Consider the following 15,018-nt stretch of genomic DNA (forward strand, 5'->3'; position numbering starts at 1 on the left):
TGGGAAAATGTCAAGGACAACAAAAATCATTTACTTGGATCATAAAGTGACAAGAATTAGCAAGAAATGGGTCCATCTTCCTCACTTCACTTTTGGGAGATAGCATCATAACTAAACAACAGAAAGGAAGTAGATATAAGTACACAGGTCCTAGCTGCTCCTGTCCCAGCTCGTCTTCACCTAGAAAGGGTAGAAGGAATTGAGCCCAAGAAAGATGAGGAACAGTAAGAAGCACCGCAGTCTATTTACTATGGTCATAGCCTCTAGGCTCAGCTGCAGTATGAAAGGAACCCAATTTCCCTGAGGGACTGAAAGCACTTGTAGATGTTCAGAAGGAATGAATGCATGGAATGTTAAAGAAATCAAAATAACTCTATTCAAAAAAAGCCTCCCACTCAGTAACTGCTGCCTTCTTTGTAGGCAACTTGTCACATCTCAGCTTCCACCATTCAAGCTATGCTTAAGGATTTGGTAAAGTTGCTTGCTCCATTTCATCTCACAAAACCATAGCCACCTACCAGGCTGCCAACCTCTCTCTGTTCTGCACAGTTCCAAAGAATAACCTATTGGAACAAGCATAGTTTTCATGCTAGCATGTAAGTATCTCATTGTTGCTGATACTGTCTTGTGATTTAAAGCTTCAGTAGGTTCTTATTATGCTGATGGAGCCATCAAAAAGCCATGACCAATGTCTAATCTAAACATACTACACATATCTTTTTCCTGATTTGTCTTTCCATCTATATCTACAATCTTACTAAAGTTCAAGGAAGCCTTAGCTAGATTTGGAAGCAAGCTAATCCTATCAGAGGGCCAGTGGTTCTCAATAGGAGAAACTTAGCCCTGAGGAGACATTAGGCAATGTCTAAAGACATTTTTGGTTGCCACAACTCGGAGGGAGTAAGGGAGATTACTGCTGACATCTGATTGGTACTTTCAGGAAATAGTACTAAACATCCTACAATGCACAGGACAGCCTGCACAACACAGAATTATCCAGCCCCAAAGGTCAACAGTGATAAGATTGAGAAAACCTGCAGCAGTCTAACAAAATGTTACTAATTTCATGACTATAAAGTCATTTCCCATTTGACATGTATTCTTGGTGTACAGGGATACAGTACCTGCCTTCAAAGATTAAACAATAAACGAGCCAGAATACAAACCTGTATTGCATACCTGCCAGGCATATATTTAAACCACATTCAGAGATCACCAGCCATCAGATAAAATAATGCACATTAAAAACATTGTTGACTTTTTTAATATTATTCCCAAAATACATGTAAGCTATTAATAAGTCATTAACAAATCATTTAATAAGTGCATGAAAAAGGAGTTACTAATGGTTTATATGCATAATTTTCATTTATGAATCTGTCTCCAGATTGTTTGTTGGCCCCATTTAAGCTTTATCTGCATTAAACATGATACCCCTCACCATAACCAGGAAGAATATACGGAGTCCCTCTCTCATATCAGGAGGTCTGGGCCAGACGCCTGACCCTACATGGCTGGAGTATATATTCTGGATCTACCTAATGTCCACAATGATGCTCCCACACTGTGGTAGTGATTCATGTGAACAGTTTGTTTGTTGGATAACATGCTAAGTAGAAGCATAAGCAGATACGTGATTTAAAAAACATGTGTAAGTAAGAGAGTGAAAAAGGAAGAAAACTGGGAACAAAAAGAGAGAGAGAAAGAGGGGGTTTTTTGTTGTTTTTTGGGTTTTTTTTTTTTAAATCATCAAGGCTTATGCCAGAGATGTTGGGGATAATTACTTCAGCTGTGTCCTTGCTCTGCCTCTGAAGCCCTGCCATTGTCTACAATTTGCGACTTGGTCCTGTATTTCTCTTGATCAACTTGTCTGTCAGTTAAATTTGCCATCAAACAAAACTTTTACCAAATGCTACCCTTATGCCCATTGGACTTAAACCAGCTACTCTTCCCCACATTTTATACTCTGAATTAAATTGTGTGTGAAAATTACCTTTTATTGACTTAGTGAGAGCCTTATACAAACAACTGAGGGCAGATTTCAACTGCCCACTGCCAAAATAGCCCTCTGTCCCATCTGTTGGATGCACATATCATTAAGACTTTTATTAGCCTCAGAAATAGAGAACTCATTTTATGGTGTTAGCTAAAAATCTACAAAAGTCCTTGAAAAGCAGCTCTTACTGGTCCTGGTAACCACTGCATCTCAGCAAATGCTGCTAAAGATCCAGACTAGCAATAGATATCAAAAGTTTAAAATGCTTCTCAATGATAGCACCAAAATGTAATTTCATGTCTATAAAGTCATAGTTTACAACAAACTGCTTAAGAAAAATCTATCTACTATCCCTCCAAAAGTGGAGACTTTTTAAAATTTAAGTTTTAAAGGAATATTAAGAAAATTTCCTCAGAAACACTGGAAAGACATAATGTCTTACAGAAACCACTATGAAGTGAAGACATGGCATAAGGGTCACCATCAGTAGAAATCAAGAACTTTCTTGGAAATGAAAAAGTTGTAAAAGGCTTAACCATTAGGGGCCCAGGGAGAAGTAATGACCTTTTACCAGAAGAAGAGAATAAAATCATGGAAACCTAATATGGCTTTTTACAGTTCTGCTTACAATTACGCATTAGACAATTTACCCCTTGTGGATGAGTTCCTAAAGCCTGCTGAGATGTTGCACTCGGAGAAACGAATACATGCTGTTTTTTCTTCTGTTGTGGTTCATTTTTATTAAAACAAAAACTCACAACAACTAAAAAAAATTTCACTTTTGCTGAATTTTACTCTTTCCAAGAAGACTGACAGCATGGATGAACATTTGTCCAATATTTGTGGTAAGCCCGACAATAAAAGACAATGGCTTATACATTCATGCCCAGTCAATGTCCTATGGGCTGGAATTCATAAAACAAAGGCAGCAGATGGCATACCTAAATTTAATTTGCTATTTGATTTATCCTTGTGTTACCATTCTGAAATGCAAACACTGAATGTTTTCTAACACTGTTAGAAAACACAAGACCATGCTTTGAGGAAGTTTATCATATAATCTGATGCTGGATCATCAATCCTGAAAATGAAAACTGTAGCCCATCCAGAGGCACTCTCCTCAGATTAAGGGGGACCTGTCAACAGCCAATGTTCAATGTATCAGGGATGCCATTTCATGCAGTTTAGAATCACTACTCGTGGCAGTAGTGCAATACCAGACACCATCAAAAGGAAGAATGTGCTTTTGATTCTGCTGGTCTAATTTGAAATTAGCGGGGATATTTCTTGTGTTTCAACCTTACCTTCCAATGTTTCCTGAGAAAACTGGTGTTTCGTTTGATTAACTTGATCACTTTTCCTTGTGGGTTCTTCTCTTGAACACTGTGCTACCATCTTTGATTGCCCATTAGTATGTATACAGATCAATATTCTAGGCTACCACATTCTAAAATGAAAACTTCTTGAGCCTTATGTTACTGCTTCTGGCAACTGTCAAAATAATTCCTGCTGACATCATGTTTAACAGACTTGCCTCCAAGTCAGATCAACGTTGGAGAACAGCATGCAGTGCTGCAAAATTAGGTCATTAATTGTGAAGCAACCTCACCCTCCTTGCATTTGGAGACCAAAACTTTGGAGGTAAAAGGAAACTGAACAAAGATTCTGAATCTTTTTTTTTTAATCTCAATCAAGGTGTCAATTTAAGTATTTAATTCTCAAAATTCTTTGGAAGGATCTTATTATTTTAAACTGTGGTGATAAGATATCTAATTCTTCAAAGGGACTGTAGAACATTCCAACATTAAAATATATCCCTCCTAAAGGGTGAAAATCCAAGTGCAAATATCCATTGTACTAATTATCTTTCTAAGCACTTCGTCAACTTTTTCAAATGACTCCAGGAGATTCTGTTGTCAATCTGTTACCCTCAAATGTCAACCAGACTGGTCGTCATAGGGTTAGCCTATAAATGACCTCATAGTAATATAATAGACACAAGAGTCTCAATGAGTTAGAATCTGGGAACAGAAAAAACAATCTGGTAGTTAGAACCAGACCGCCAAATAACAGCATCGGCTGCATTATCTGTGTGCCTGGAGGTTGCCTTTCCAAACTAATTTTAAGAATAAAATGAAGTTGAACTGGAGCCATGCAAAGCAGAACACAGACCTTTTCGAAGATTCATATCAGGTAAATATTAAACAGGTTGTCAGAAAATATCGACTTTTTCTTTTTTGAATTGATTTTATGCTTTTATTTCTCTACCCATACAGCATTTAATATTATTAACATTTTATTTATTAAAACCCTGACCTTTCTTCAAAAGGTTTTAAGGAACTTTCATGTTGTGTCACAGCATTTTAAGAATAAAGATAATTCCCTACTACCTTACAAAAAGGTAAAAGAAACATTTCTTGTATTTGAATTAAAGGTAGAAATGTACATCTTCCTACAAGTTTGTTTTCAGTAAAGACACTAATATGGAAATATAACATTTAATTGATTCATTTAATAATCAGAAATACCTCAGAATTTCTTCCTAAAATCCATAATCTAATACACAAATATCATAAGATTGTGTATTAGAATTAACAAAGATAAATGTAGGTACAAAAACAGGTTGATTTATTTGGCACCATTCCAATTTACCTCCCCACTCTTCTGTCCTGATTAATTGCCCTCAGCAAGGAGCTAGAGCCTAGTTATGCTGTTTCCTTAATTCCTGTTGATGGAGTGTTGATATAAGGATAGAAAGAGAACCAACTGCCTTTGAACTCACCCATTCTTCAAGAGTTAATCAATCATAACCTGTCCATTTTAATTATCTCCCAAATTCCAAATAGAGATATGTTTGCAGTTTCCAAATATTTGCTTGATTAAAGACGTTTTCCTTGTTTCAATAAGGAACCTCAAATTGATGAGTCAGGTGGTAAGATTTATGGGATGAAGCAGTCCTGTTTATCTTCCAGTTTTCAAAAATACTGGTCTGCAATTCAGTAACAAACAACATTCCCCCCAGGGATATGCAGACTATACCCATTAATGATGATGATCATGTTTAAAAACATATATATAAATATATATCAACATCAGTAGATGCCAGAGAGAAAAGCCTGCCAAGAAAATGTTTACTAGCCTCCCTCTTCATATCCATAAAAAAGCAGTTTATTGGGGTATTAAATATAATTACACAATGCTAACAGGCCATTGGAGCACCTGGATAACATTGTTTGGTTGTTTTTGCCCTCCTTGGAGCAATACCAACAGATTGGGTCATTAATCAGTTATACCCATCAAGTTACAGGGAAATTCTGGCTGCCTCGCAAACAACCGGACAGTTCAGTTAAGACAAGGATTTGAGCAGAATTTTACCTGAATTGATTGAACTGATCAGTTGTCTTAATTAGATGCAAACAAAAACAAAAACTAACTCTTTCTGGAAATTATTCCCCATTTAGGAGCTTTCCCTCTATCACTTAAAATCCTACTGTATTATAAGATCAGAATCGAAGGACCAAAGTTCTCCTTTCATAGTAAATGATCTAGCAATGATGATAGAATATGATGATAATGACGAGGATGATAAGGACGATAATACAAGATTTCTGAGAAAATAATTGTTTATAAAATTTCTCCTATTTAATATCAACAGACACAAATACATGTACAAAGTACTTGAACTCCTCCAAGTCATTAGAACTGTTTTCTCTGACTTAACAGAAATTACACATTCCCTAATTTATCTCTTCTTATATATCATTCAGTCCTTTAACAGTGATTCTACATGGCTCACAAGTTGAGAGAATGGTTTACCCAGAATCATCAATTGATCCAATTGTTAAACCCACACTTTAAAACAAAGAAGGAAGATGTCAAGAAAACTATTCCTTTAATATCTGTACCTAACCACTTGCATGCCTGGCACAGCAGGGCTTGAAGAACAGAAATCAAGCCCTTTTCATCTCTAAGTACTCCACAGCACTTAACCCAGTGACCTTAATGTTGAAGTCACAATAAACTCTTTGGCCTTGAACAAAACAGACCAAGAATCCACAGAACCAAACTTTTAAGCTAATGTGATTCCATCTGTGAACTCAGTCTTGAGTTTCCCAAAATGTGTTCCCCAAATCACTGGTCTTAACTGATGCTTTTGAAGAATTATGTTTCACAGCCAAACATATTGGAATGTAGCAATGGTCCTAAGTCTTCTAATTTTACCTAGACTTAACCAACCTGGGACTCTACCGTGAGATATATTTGGGAAATGCTGTCAGAGTCCCTTTTTGATGATTTACCATACACACTGAAGACTCTCAAAAGCCCTACACTAAAGCAGCTTGTTTGTTTTAGAGTAAAGCAAACACATTTGACCTCAGAACCCTTTCTTACTCAACACCATGGAAGGTGTTTGGAGAAATGCTTTTCCAGAAACTGAGACATCATATAGGATGAATTATAACAACTTGGGGCAGTTTACAGACTCTCCAAAATCTCACGCTGTTACATGAAACACAGACATAAAGGTGCCTTTGGGCTTACTAATCACCAAGCTGTACATAAAAAAGAAGAATTTAAATATATAAACATGAGATGGGAAGCAGAAATTTCAATATCTATGGAAAAATTATTACAACTAACAAAAACAAATTTTAATTACTAACTGAAAATCCTAATTGTCCTCCTCTTGCATTCACAAAGCATCAACTAAAATAAACTGTTTAGTATGTTTAAAGTTCCAAATACAAGACCACATGTCATCCACAAATGATTATGTCCCCCTTTAGTGTATATTTGTCATTCTTTTTAACTGGCCAGATATGAACCCCTCTTCTAAGTTTGGAGAATGTTCTAGCTAAAAAGCAATACAAGGCTCCCACTACGAAAGTTAAAGTTCGAAATCCCACTTTCCTAGCCTCTCTAGAAGCTAGGGCACTGATCTAAGATATTGACCTTGACTTGGGAGCCTTATACAAGTGAGGACTGCTCATATACAAGTAAGGACTGCTCAAGATTCATCCTGGGAAGGATGACAACAGCAGCACTAATAGCTGTATTAGATATTTTGCACGGGGTGTATGCTAAGGTTCTAGGGGGTGGTCAAATGACTTAGGCTTGGCCAATCACCACATCCCATCATCGTGACTACAGAATTGCCTCAAGGATAGAGAGGTGCATGTGCCAAGTCAGTCCACTAGGATTTAATCTAAAGATCTGGGTTAATTTTTTAGAAGAAACTATCTTTCCAAAAGATATATACACACACACACACTATACATAATATGTATATATATGTATGTGTATATGTATGTATGCATAAATGTGTGTATATATATAAAAATGTATGTGTGTATATATATGTAAAAATATAAATATCATCAACTGAACTTGTGAAGCCAGCACTATTGCTGAGCACTTCAGCTGCATGAATAATGAGTTTTCTCTTTCATTTGGCTACTTTAGACCAGGGTTATTATGCATAATAGAATTGCCATATACCCTCTCTTTGCAGGCCATGGAAGAGTTTGTGCAGTAGCTAATAGATCTGTTGTAACTGTATTATTGCCTCAGGGAAAGTGAAACAGTCAATACTGAAATTGAAGAAGAAAACTACCTGGCTTTCTAAAGCAGACACTGATGGTTTACAGAATCTGTTCAGCTGGTTGGGTCTGGTACCCTGGAGAGGAATGGCTGAGATCAATGTTACAGACTGGTTTCATTGTGCTGCTTGGAGTCCTGTTGATACTAACCTTATTTAAATACCACACTAGATAAACTGCAAGAATTTGGTCCTAGCCCCTGTCAGTCAGATTAATCAGAGTGATCAACAGAGTAGCATACTCATGAGAAAATTACCAGAAGTCAAGAGTGTATAGAAAAGGGTAGGTATTGTTAGAATTTCTCCATGGATCCCTCTGTTCCTGCACATCCTGCAATAGCTTTTATTCTGGACTATCTTTTCAAAAATGTTTATATAGCAAAGAGCTTGGAAAATAGAAATGACATCTCCCTTTGGGGCAAAGGAAAGTTCTGTTTGCCCTCCAGGACAATAAAGCTAATGTCTCCTCTAAAGCAAAGGATGAGCAGATTTGCTAGCAGCCCCCTCATGAGATTGAGAGTTTCCTAAACTCTGTATACCTTCAACTGTGACACAAACCTCTGTACCCAGTATCCAGCTGGGACACCTTCATATCATCCCCCATGGGGTGGGGAACTAAAGGACTGACACAAACATAAAGTCTATGCTGCCTTCTATGTCATGCATAATAAAGCCCTTTGATTCTGACCCAGAACTTTCATGTCTTCTGCCAGCATCTATGAAACTATGGCAGGATAACTTTGTGTCTTGTAGTTAGGATAACATCTCAGACCCTTCCATTTTCTGACAAAGACCCAGACTAATACATAGAGATAGCATGTGTATGAGTTGAAAGACTAAATATTGTAATTTTATCAGTTCTCCCCAAATTGATCTATAGATTCAGTGCAATCCCAATCAAAATTCCAGCAAGATTCTTCATAGAAATTGATAAGTTAATACTAAAATATAGATGGAAATATAAAGTATTTGGAATCAAACTTGGATAAGAATGAAGTTGAGGGATTGACATATTATTTGACCTTAAGACTTACTCTAAAGTATAATAATGAAGACATTGTAATAGTTGTATAAAACTAGACAAATAGATCAATGGGACATAACAGAAAATCCAAAATTACACCACACATATATGGCCAAACAAATTTTGACAGAGAAACCAAAGTAATTAAATGGGCAAAGAAAACTTCTCTATATATAGTACTGGATCTACTGGATATCCATATTTTAAAAGTTTTGTTGATCCCTACCTTACACCATACATAAGACCCAAATGACAAAGCTCTTATAAGAAAATGTAGGTAAATATGTTTGAGACCTTGGGAAAGGCAAAGATTCCTTAGAAAGAATGTAAAAGGCATGAACTGTAAAAGAAAAACATGGATTAACTGAAACTTCATCAAAATTTAAAACTTCTGCTCATCAAAAGATAAAATTGAGAAAATGAAAATGAAAGCCACATACTGAGAAGAAATATTTGTGATATATATTTCTAATAAAGGACTTGTATCCAAAATACATAAAGAACTGCTACAAAGCAATAATAAAGCAAAATAACCAATTTCTTTAAAAAGGCAAGTGGCTTCAATAACTCCTTCACAAAAAAGGATTTACAAATGGTCAATAAATATATGAAAAGATATTCAACATCATTAGTATCAGGGGAATACAAATTAAAAGCACAATTAGATACTACTATATACTCACTAGAATTGTCAAAATTAAAGACTAATAATACCAAAATGTTGGAGAAAATGGAGAGCTACTGGATACTGGTAGAATCTTAAAATGGAAAAACTACTGTGGGAAAATGTTTGGCAGAATCTTATAATGTTAAACCATCACTTACATTAATATTTAGCAATTCCATTCTTAGATATTTGCCTCCCCCACAGTGAAAACATATGTCAACAAAAAGGTCTGTACAAAGATGTTTACTGCAGCTTTATTCATAATAACACAAAATTGGAAACAACACAAATACCCATCAACAGGAAAATGGATAAACAAATTGTGGTATATTCATACAATGAAACATTACTTAATATTAGAGAAGAACAAGCTAATAATGCAAACAAAAATATTAATATATCTCAAAAACATTATCTTGAATGAAAGAAGCCAGACACACAGGAATATTTACAGTATGACCTTATTTACATGAAGTTTTGCCTGAAGTACAGGCAAAGTTAATATACGAAGCTAGAGATTCAAATAGTGATTGCCTGAGGGGAATACAGAAAGACACTGGAAAAGTGTTCAAAAGAACTTCTTAGTGTGATGAAAATGTTCTATACCTTGACTAGGATCTTTGTTACATGAGTGTATGCATTTGTCAAAATTCATCAATTGTTACACTTAAATCTATATAATTCATTGTATGTAATTCTCAATTCAAAATGAAAATAATACTACCAAAAAAAAAAAAAGACTACAAAATGGATTTTATTTAAAACTCATTTAGCCCCAAACTATTCAAGGTCTGACATCCAAATTAGATAGGTTGAACTTGAGATTATTTGCTCTATATCCACAGGTGTTGAGAGAGATATGCTCTCAGACTTTACACAGCTACCAAGGCAACAATGCTAGATTAATGGAAAGCCATTAATCAAAATTTGATAGTGCCTATCTGCAATCAGAAGAAGAAAACAAAGAACACCCTGGACTATAAAAGCAGGTGAAACACACCCAAAGGACCTAGTCAGTCATAATGTTGGCGTTCTTGCTTCTTGTGACTTTGGCCCTAGCATCTGCTCACCATTCTGGTGAGCACTTTGAAGGGTAAGTAAGCAACTCCTTAAGTGAGCAAGTCCTCTTCCTTGCTATCCCCAAAATTTGAATGCATTACCCAATTTTAAATTTCTCTTCTTCTTCTGCTATCTCACCATTCAGTGAGAAGGTGTTTCGTGTCAATGTTGAAGATGAAAATCACATCACCTTACTTCATAAGTTGGCCAGCACCACCCAGGTAAATAATGATCCTGTAATATAGGTTTGCTTTACACTTACTTTAAAATCTTAGAATGCACTGTGATTCCATCAAAGGAAGAATGACTAAAATATTAACCATAGCAAGAAATAACTTGAAAAACATTTAATGCCACAATACCTTCTTTGTCTGCCTAAATTAGATTGCCATAGCCCTATAGTATTATAAATCCATGATAACTTTTTACAGAGCTGACAGGACATGACAACTGGATGAGATGGTACTGTCACAAAGGTCACAGAACATCTAATTTACAGTCACTTCCCTTCTAAGGCAAAAGTGAAAAATGATCAACTTGGATATTACTGAAAAACTGGGCTTCTGTCCAACTTGAAATTCATTTCCACATCCCATGTATCATCTGTTCCCTTTGATTTTCTTTCATTCCAAATCAAACAGCTTGAGTTTTCATGACCTTGATTCAGGCCCTCTTAATGATATGACATGAAGGGGTGGGGGGCAAAGGAGGTAAAAAGCCGTGAATGATTTCCATATTTTATTTTTACTTTCAAGAAACCAAAATCTCTATGCTACTTTAAAAAAAAATCCACTGTATATGGGATGAGAACTGATATTTTTAATTATATATGTACTTAGCAGGAAGCTATTGCTGACCACAAATAGTTCACTTGGGCCAAACCTGTTTCTTCATGAAATATAAACCAAAATAATTTATTAGCCCCTAAATATCCATCTATCTATCTATATCTATCTATCTATCTACCTTTTTATAAGTTTTTTCTTTTAACTTTTAAGGTATGGGGGGGAAAAGAAGATACGGTATCATAATCAGAAACATTCAAAAGTTTAGAATTGGAAGAAAATAAAAAGTCATTTATTTCAGTCTTCCATTCAAATCTGCAATTTCCTCCGTAGAAATACCATCCCTGGTTGCTAGCCCTAATAAAACCTGTTTGAGTACCTCCAAGGATGGCAGGAATACTGTTTTTCAGAATAGTCCATTTGCCTTACAAGTCAGTCCAATTGTTACCTGAAGCTAAAAGCTACCTTCTCTAACTCTAGCCCACTGGACCTCGCTGAGCCAAGTATTGTCTCACCTCTAAGATTTACTTCTTCTAGACCTTCTATAATCTCTCTTAGCACAGGTTTATAGACACCTGATCATTCTGGTCACCCCTGGATATAGCTCAATCTTTCTGTCTATATTTCTTTTTTAAAATGTAGCTTTCAGAATTGACAGTGGACCTCCAGGTATGCTCTGATTAATACATACTATAGGACCATTGCCTGTCTTCATCTGTAAAGCAGACATTAATTAACGGGGCCTGAGATTCTTTTCAACATCTTCAACAGTTATAGAATAATCTTAGGTTATAACAAACATATTGGCCAACTGAAACCATTAGGTTATTCTTTTTTCACACGAATCACCCTCAAACAAGGTATTATTTCTTCTTGCCTAATTTATTTTTTAACCTAAATGCAGGATTTTAGATTTACCCTGTTAAAATTTATCTTTATAGCCTGTTTTCAGCATGTTGAGATCATTTTAAAAATGAATTCAGTCATCCAAGGAAATAATTCTTCCCCCTAACTTTGCATCACCAGCAAGTTTGAAAAGCATGCCTTCCCAACTTTTATCTTTTGTCACTGATAAAAATATTAAGTCAATCAGGGTCACCACAGAATTAGAGGACTCCTTCATGGTTCATTCATTCAATACATATTTATCATGAGTCTTCAATGTGTTAAGTACTGAAAGTGATGCCTTAACCAACTATCCTCAAATAAGTTTGCTCAACTACCCACATCACTGTTAGCGGTAGCTAACACTGAGCTTTCCATCTTATCAAGAAGAATATAAATGCAGAGACTTGGTCAAATGTTTTGCTAAGATCCCGATTCAGCATTCTATTAGGCTAGTGGTTTCTTTCAATAATAAGATGAAGTTAATTAGGCCTGACTTACTCTTCCTTTAAACCATGCTGGCTCCCAGGGATCACAGCTTCCTTCTCTGAGCATTCACAATCCATCTGCTTCCAGTTTACTCTGCAGCTTTGCCAGAATCCATGCTAGGCCCCAGGAGCTCCTACTTCTGGAATTCACCTGTTTTCCTATTTATGAAATCCAAGATTCACCCCCTCCACTCTTTAGTGATTCCTTCAAGCTCTGATTCCTCCAAGAGTGCTGAAAAAGTTCTGTGATCACATGTGCAGTTATTTTTTTAGTACCTAAAATTCAGCATTTTACAATAGTCAAGACCAGAGAATCTGGACTCAGACTCCTGGATTCAACTCCTGTCTCTACCACTTGCTAGCTGGAACTTGGACACCTCCCTGGGTCTCAACTTTCTCATTTGTCAAGTGAGAACAATAGTATTTACCTTATAGGATTGTTGTGAGATTTAAAGGACTTCATATAAGTAAATCACTTAGAAAGAACTATATAGGTCACACTATATAAGTATTTGTTATTATTACCATCTCTAGAACTACAATTGTGAATGCAATTTACATGGCCAGTATAATCCCTTCTCTCCTCATCCATCTTAGGCCTTAATGTTCTCTCTCCAAAGAAGGTATTTCTGCTAAAAATCCTAACGTGAAAAATTCTTTACTTATGGTAATTTCATCTCTCAGTAGAAGTAGAAGAAACAAGAGATAGTGTACCCCTCGGAAAAGACAAAAGCCAAACAATAGTTAAATGAGGTGACTTTCTCTCTTCCAGCTGAAAACATCATGCCTTAGCTCCAAGCAATGGGACTGCATGTTTCTTCTTCATCCATTTTATTTCCAACATGAATGAAAAGATTTTTATTCTCCTTAGCAATCTTGCAAGTGCAGCATATTCTAGACTGTAGCCTTCCTGATAAGATCATTACAAGGGCATCTCGTCTTTGTATTCATCCTTGGCCATGTGTCCTTCCTCCCAGCTTTTGAACATATCCTTTTACAAGCTGAATATACTGGAGAGCTGTGACCACATGGGACTCTGGCAGCCTCCCCTTTTCATCTGTAATTATATAGTAAGGGTATTCTTTCATCTCCTTGCAATCAGAGTTGCACTTGTTCCTTTATTGGAGACGTTAACCATAAAACCTATCCTCTTTTCTCTGTACTTTCTTGAACTCTGTTTCTCTGGGTAAGGTGCATGTTCATCTATGCCCAGAGTAACATGATTACAGTCTTCCAGTGTTCCCATCACTCCCACTATACTTTAGTACTAAGTTCCTCCCTGCTGTCTGGAACTAAGCCTCAATTAGAAGTCACTTCTTCCAAGAGGAAGAGAAAATTCCGTAAGATAAATGAAGAGTCTATCAGATGTTCAACTAATAGTCAAATGCAATGTGAAGAAACAAATTTGTGTAAATTTGCAAAGAACCAAAGATCTCCAATACCAATATTTATTCTCTTATAAGCCCAAAAGAATGTATAGCGGATATACTACTTTTCTTGTTTTTGTGCTGGTTTCTTAATATATTTTAAGAAAGTCTCGTTAGTTATTAGCCAGCTGGCTGATTAAGTTGACATTCCCACAGAGCTATCTGTAAAGATATTCCTTTATCTCCCAACATATATTCTTTACGATTTTTTGTAACTCAGCTTCCTGGATTTACAATTTTATAATCCCAGTTTTATAATTTATTAACATATAATTCAATTCCCCATATCTCATATCCTGTTTTGCTCTAATTCCATATTTTAGATATAGATCTCATTCACAAGGTCTTGGTAATTACTGAAATGTATATTTATCTCCTTGTAATAATATTTTATTATTTGTATCCATACTTGATGCATTGGTAAACATCTATGAGGTTATATTGCTCCTGATTTTTGGCTCCATTTCTCCTAAGAAGCACTGGGAACTAACTCTAGTATAGTTAAGTCTGCATCACACTTGGAAAACTTCATAGTGTTGGATGTTGGTATATTTGCCAACCAACTTTCTCCACGTCAAACTGAAATCTTAAGGTACCTCACATTAGATCTGCAAGTTTTCTGTCAAACATTTTCATGAGATTTCTTTACCGCATTTAAAAGAATCCATCATTCTCACTGAAGAATCTTAAAAGTCTGTATGTGTGTGTGTCTCTCTCTGTCTCTCTTTCTCTCTGTCTCTCCCTCTCCCTCTATATATATAGATATATAAATATATAGAGAGAGAAAATATCTATAGATACATAGATGGATAGATAGATAGATAGATAGATAGACAGATAGACAGATAGATGACAGACAGATAATGTATATAGACTGCAGATAAATACAGAGAGAGAAAGAGATCAATCTCCTAATATTTAGGAGAGCCAAGACCAATGAGCAAGAAGTAAGACGTTAGGAAACGCAACTTTCAACTTAATACAGCAAAGAAAACCCATTCATAAAGCAATTAGATTATTCTGAAGTGGTACTAGATGTACTCAAGATTGTATTAGAGCCATCACCAAGATATTGTGCAGGTATATGC

At 35.8% G+C, this 15,018-nt stretch overlaps 1 protein-coding gene across 1 annotated transcript in view; it reads left to right on the forward strand.

Annotated features, from left to right (window-relative positions):
- The first annotated feature begins 10,253 nt into the window (after positions 1 to 10,253).
- Positions 10,254 to 15,018, forward strand: part of CPB1 (carboxypeptidase B1) — a 34,097-nt gene continuing 29,332 nt past the window's right edge. Inside the window, exons 1-2 of the mRNA XM_045813620.2 lie at positions 10,254 to 10,379; positions 10,491 to 10,566. Of these exons, the coding sequence (XP_045669576.1) occupies positions 10,309 to 10,379; positions 10,491 to 10,566 (147 nt within the window). The 5' untranslated portion in view covers positions 10,254 to 10,308. The remainder of the gene's footprint in view (positions 10,380 to 10,490; positions 10,567 to 15,018) is intronic.

This window comes from Ursus americanus, chromosome 20 (genome assembly GCF_024610735.1).
Source record: "Ursus americanus isolate L20-20 chromosome 20, mUrsAme1.1.p, whole genome shotgun sequence".
Classification (NCBI taxonomy): Eukaryota; Metazoa; Chordata; class Mammalia; order Carnivora; family Ursidae; genus Ursus; species Ursus americanus.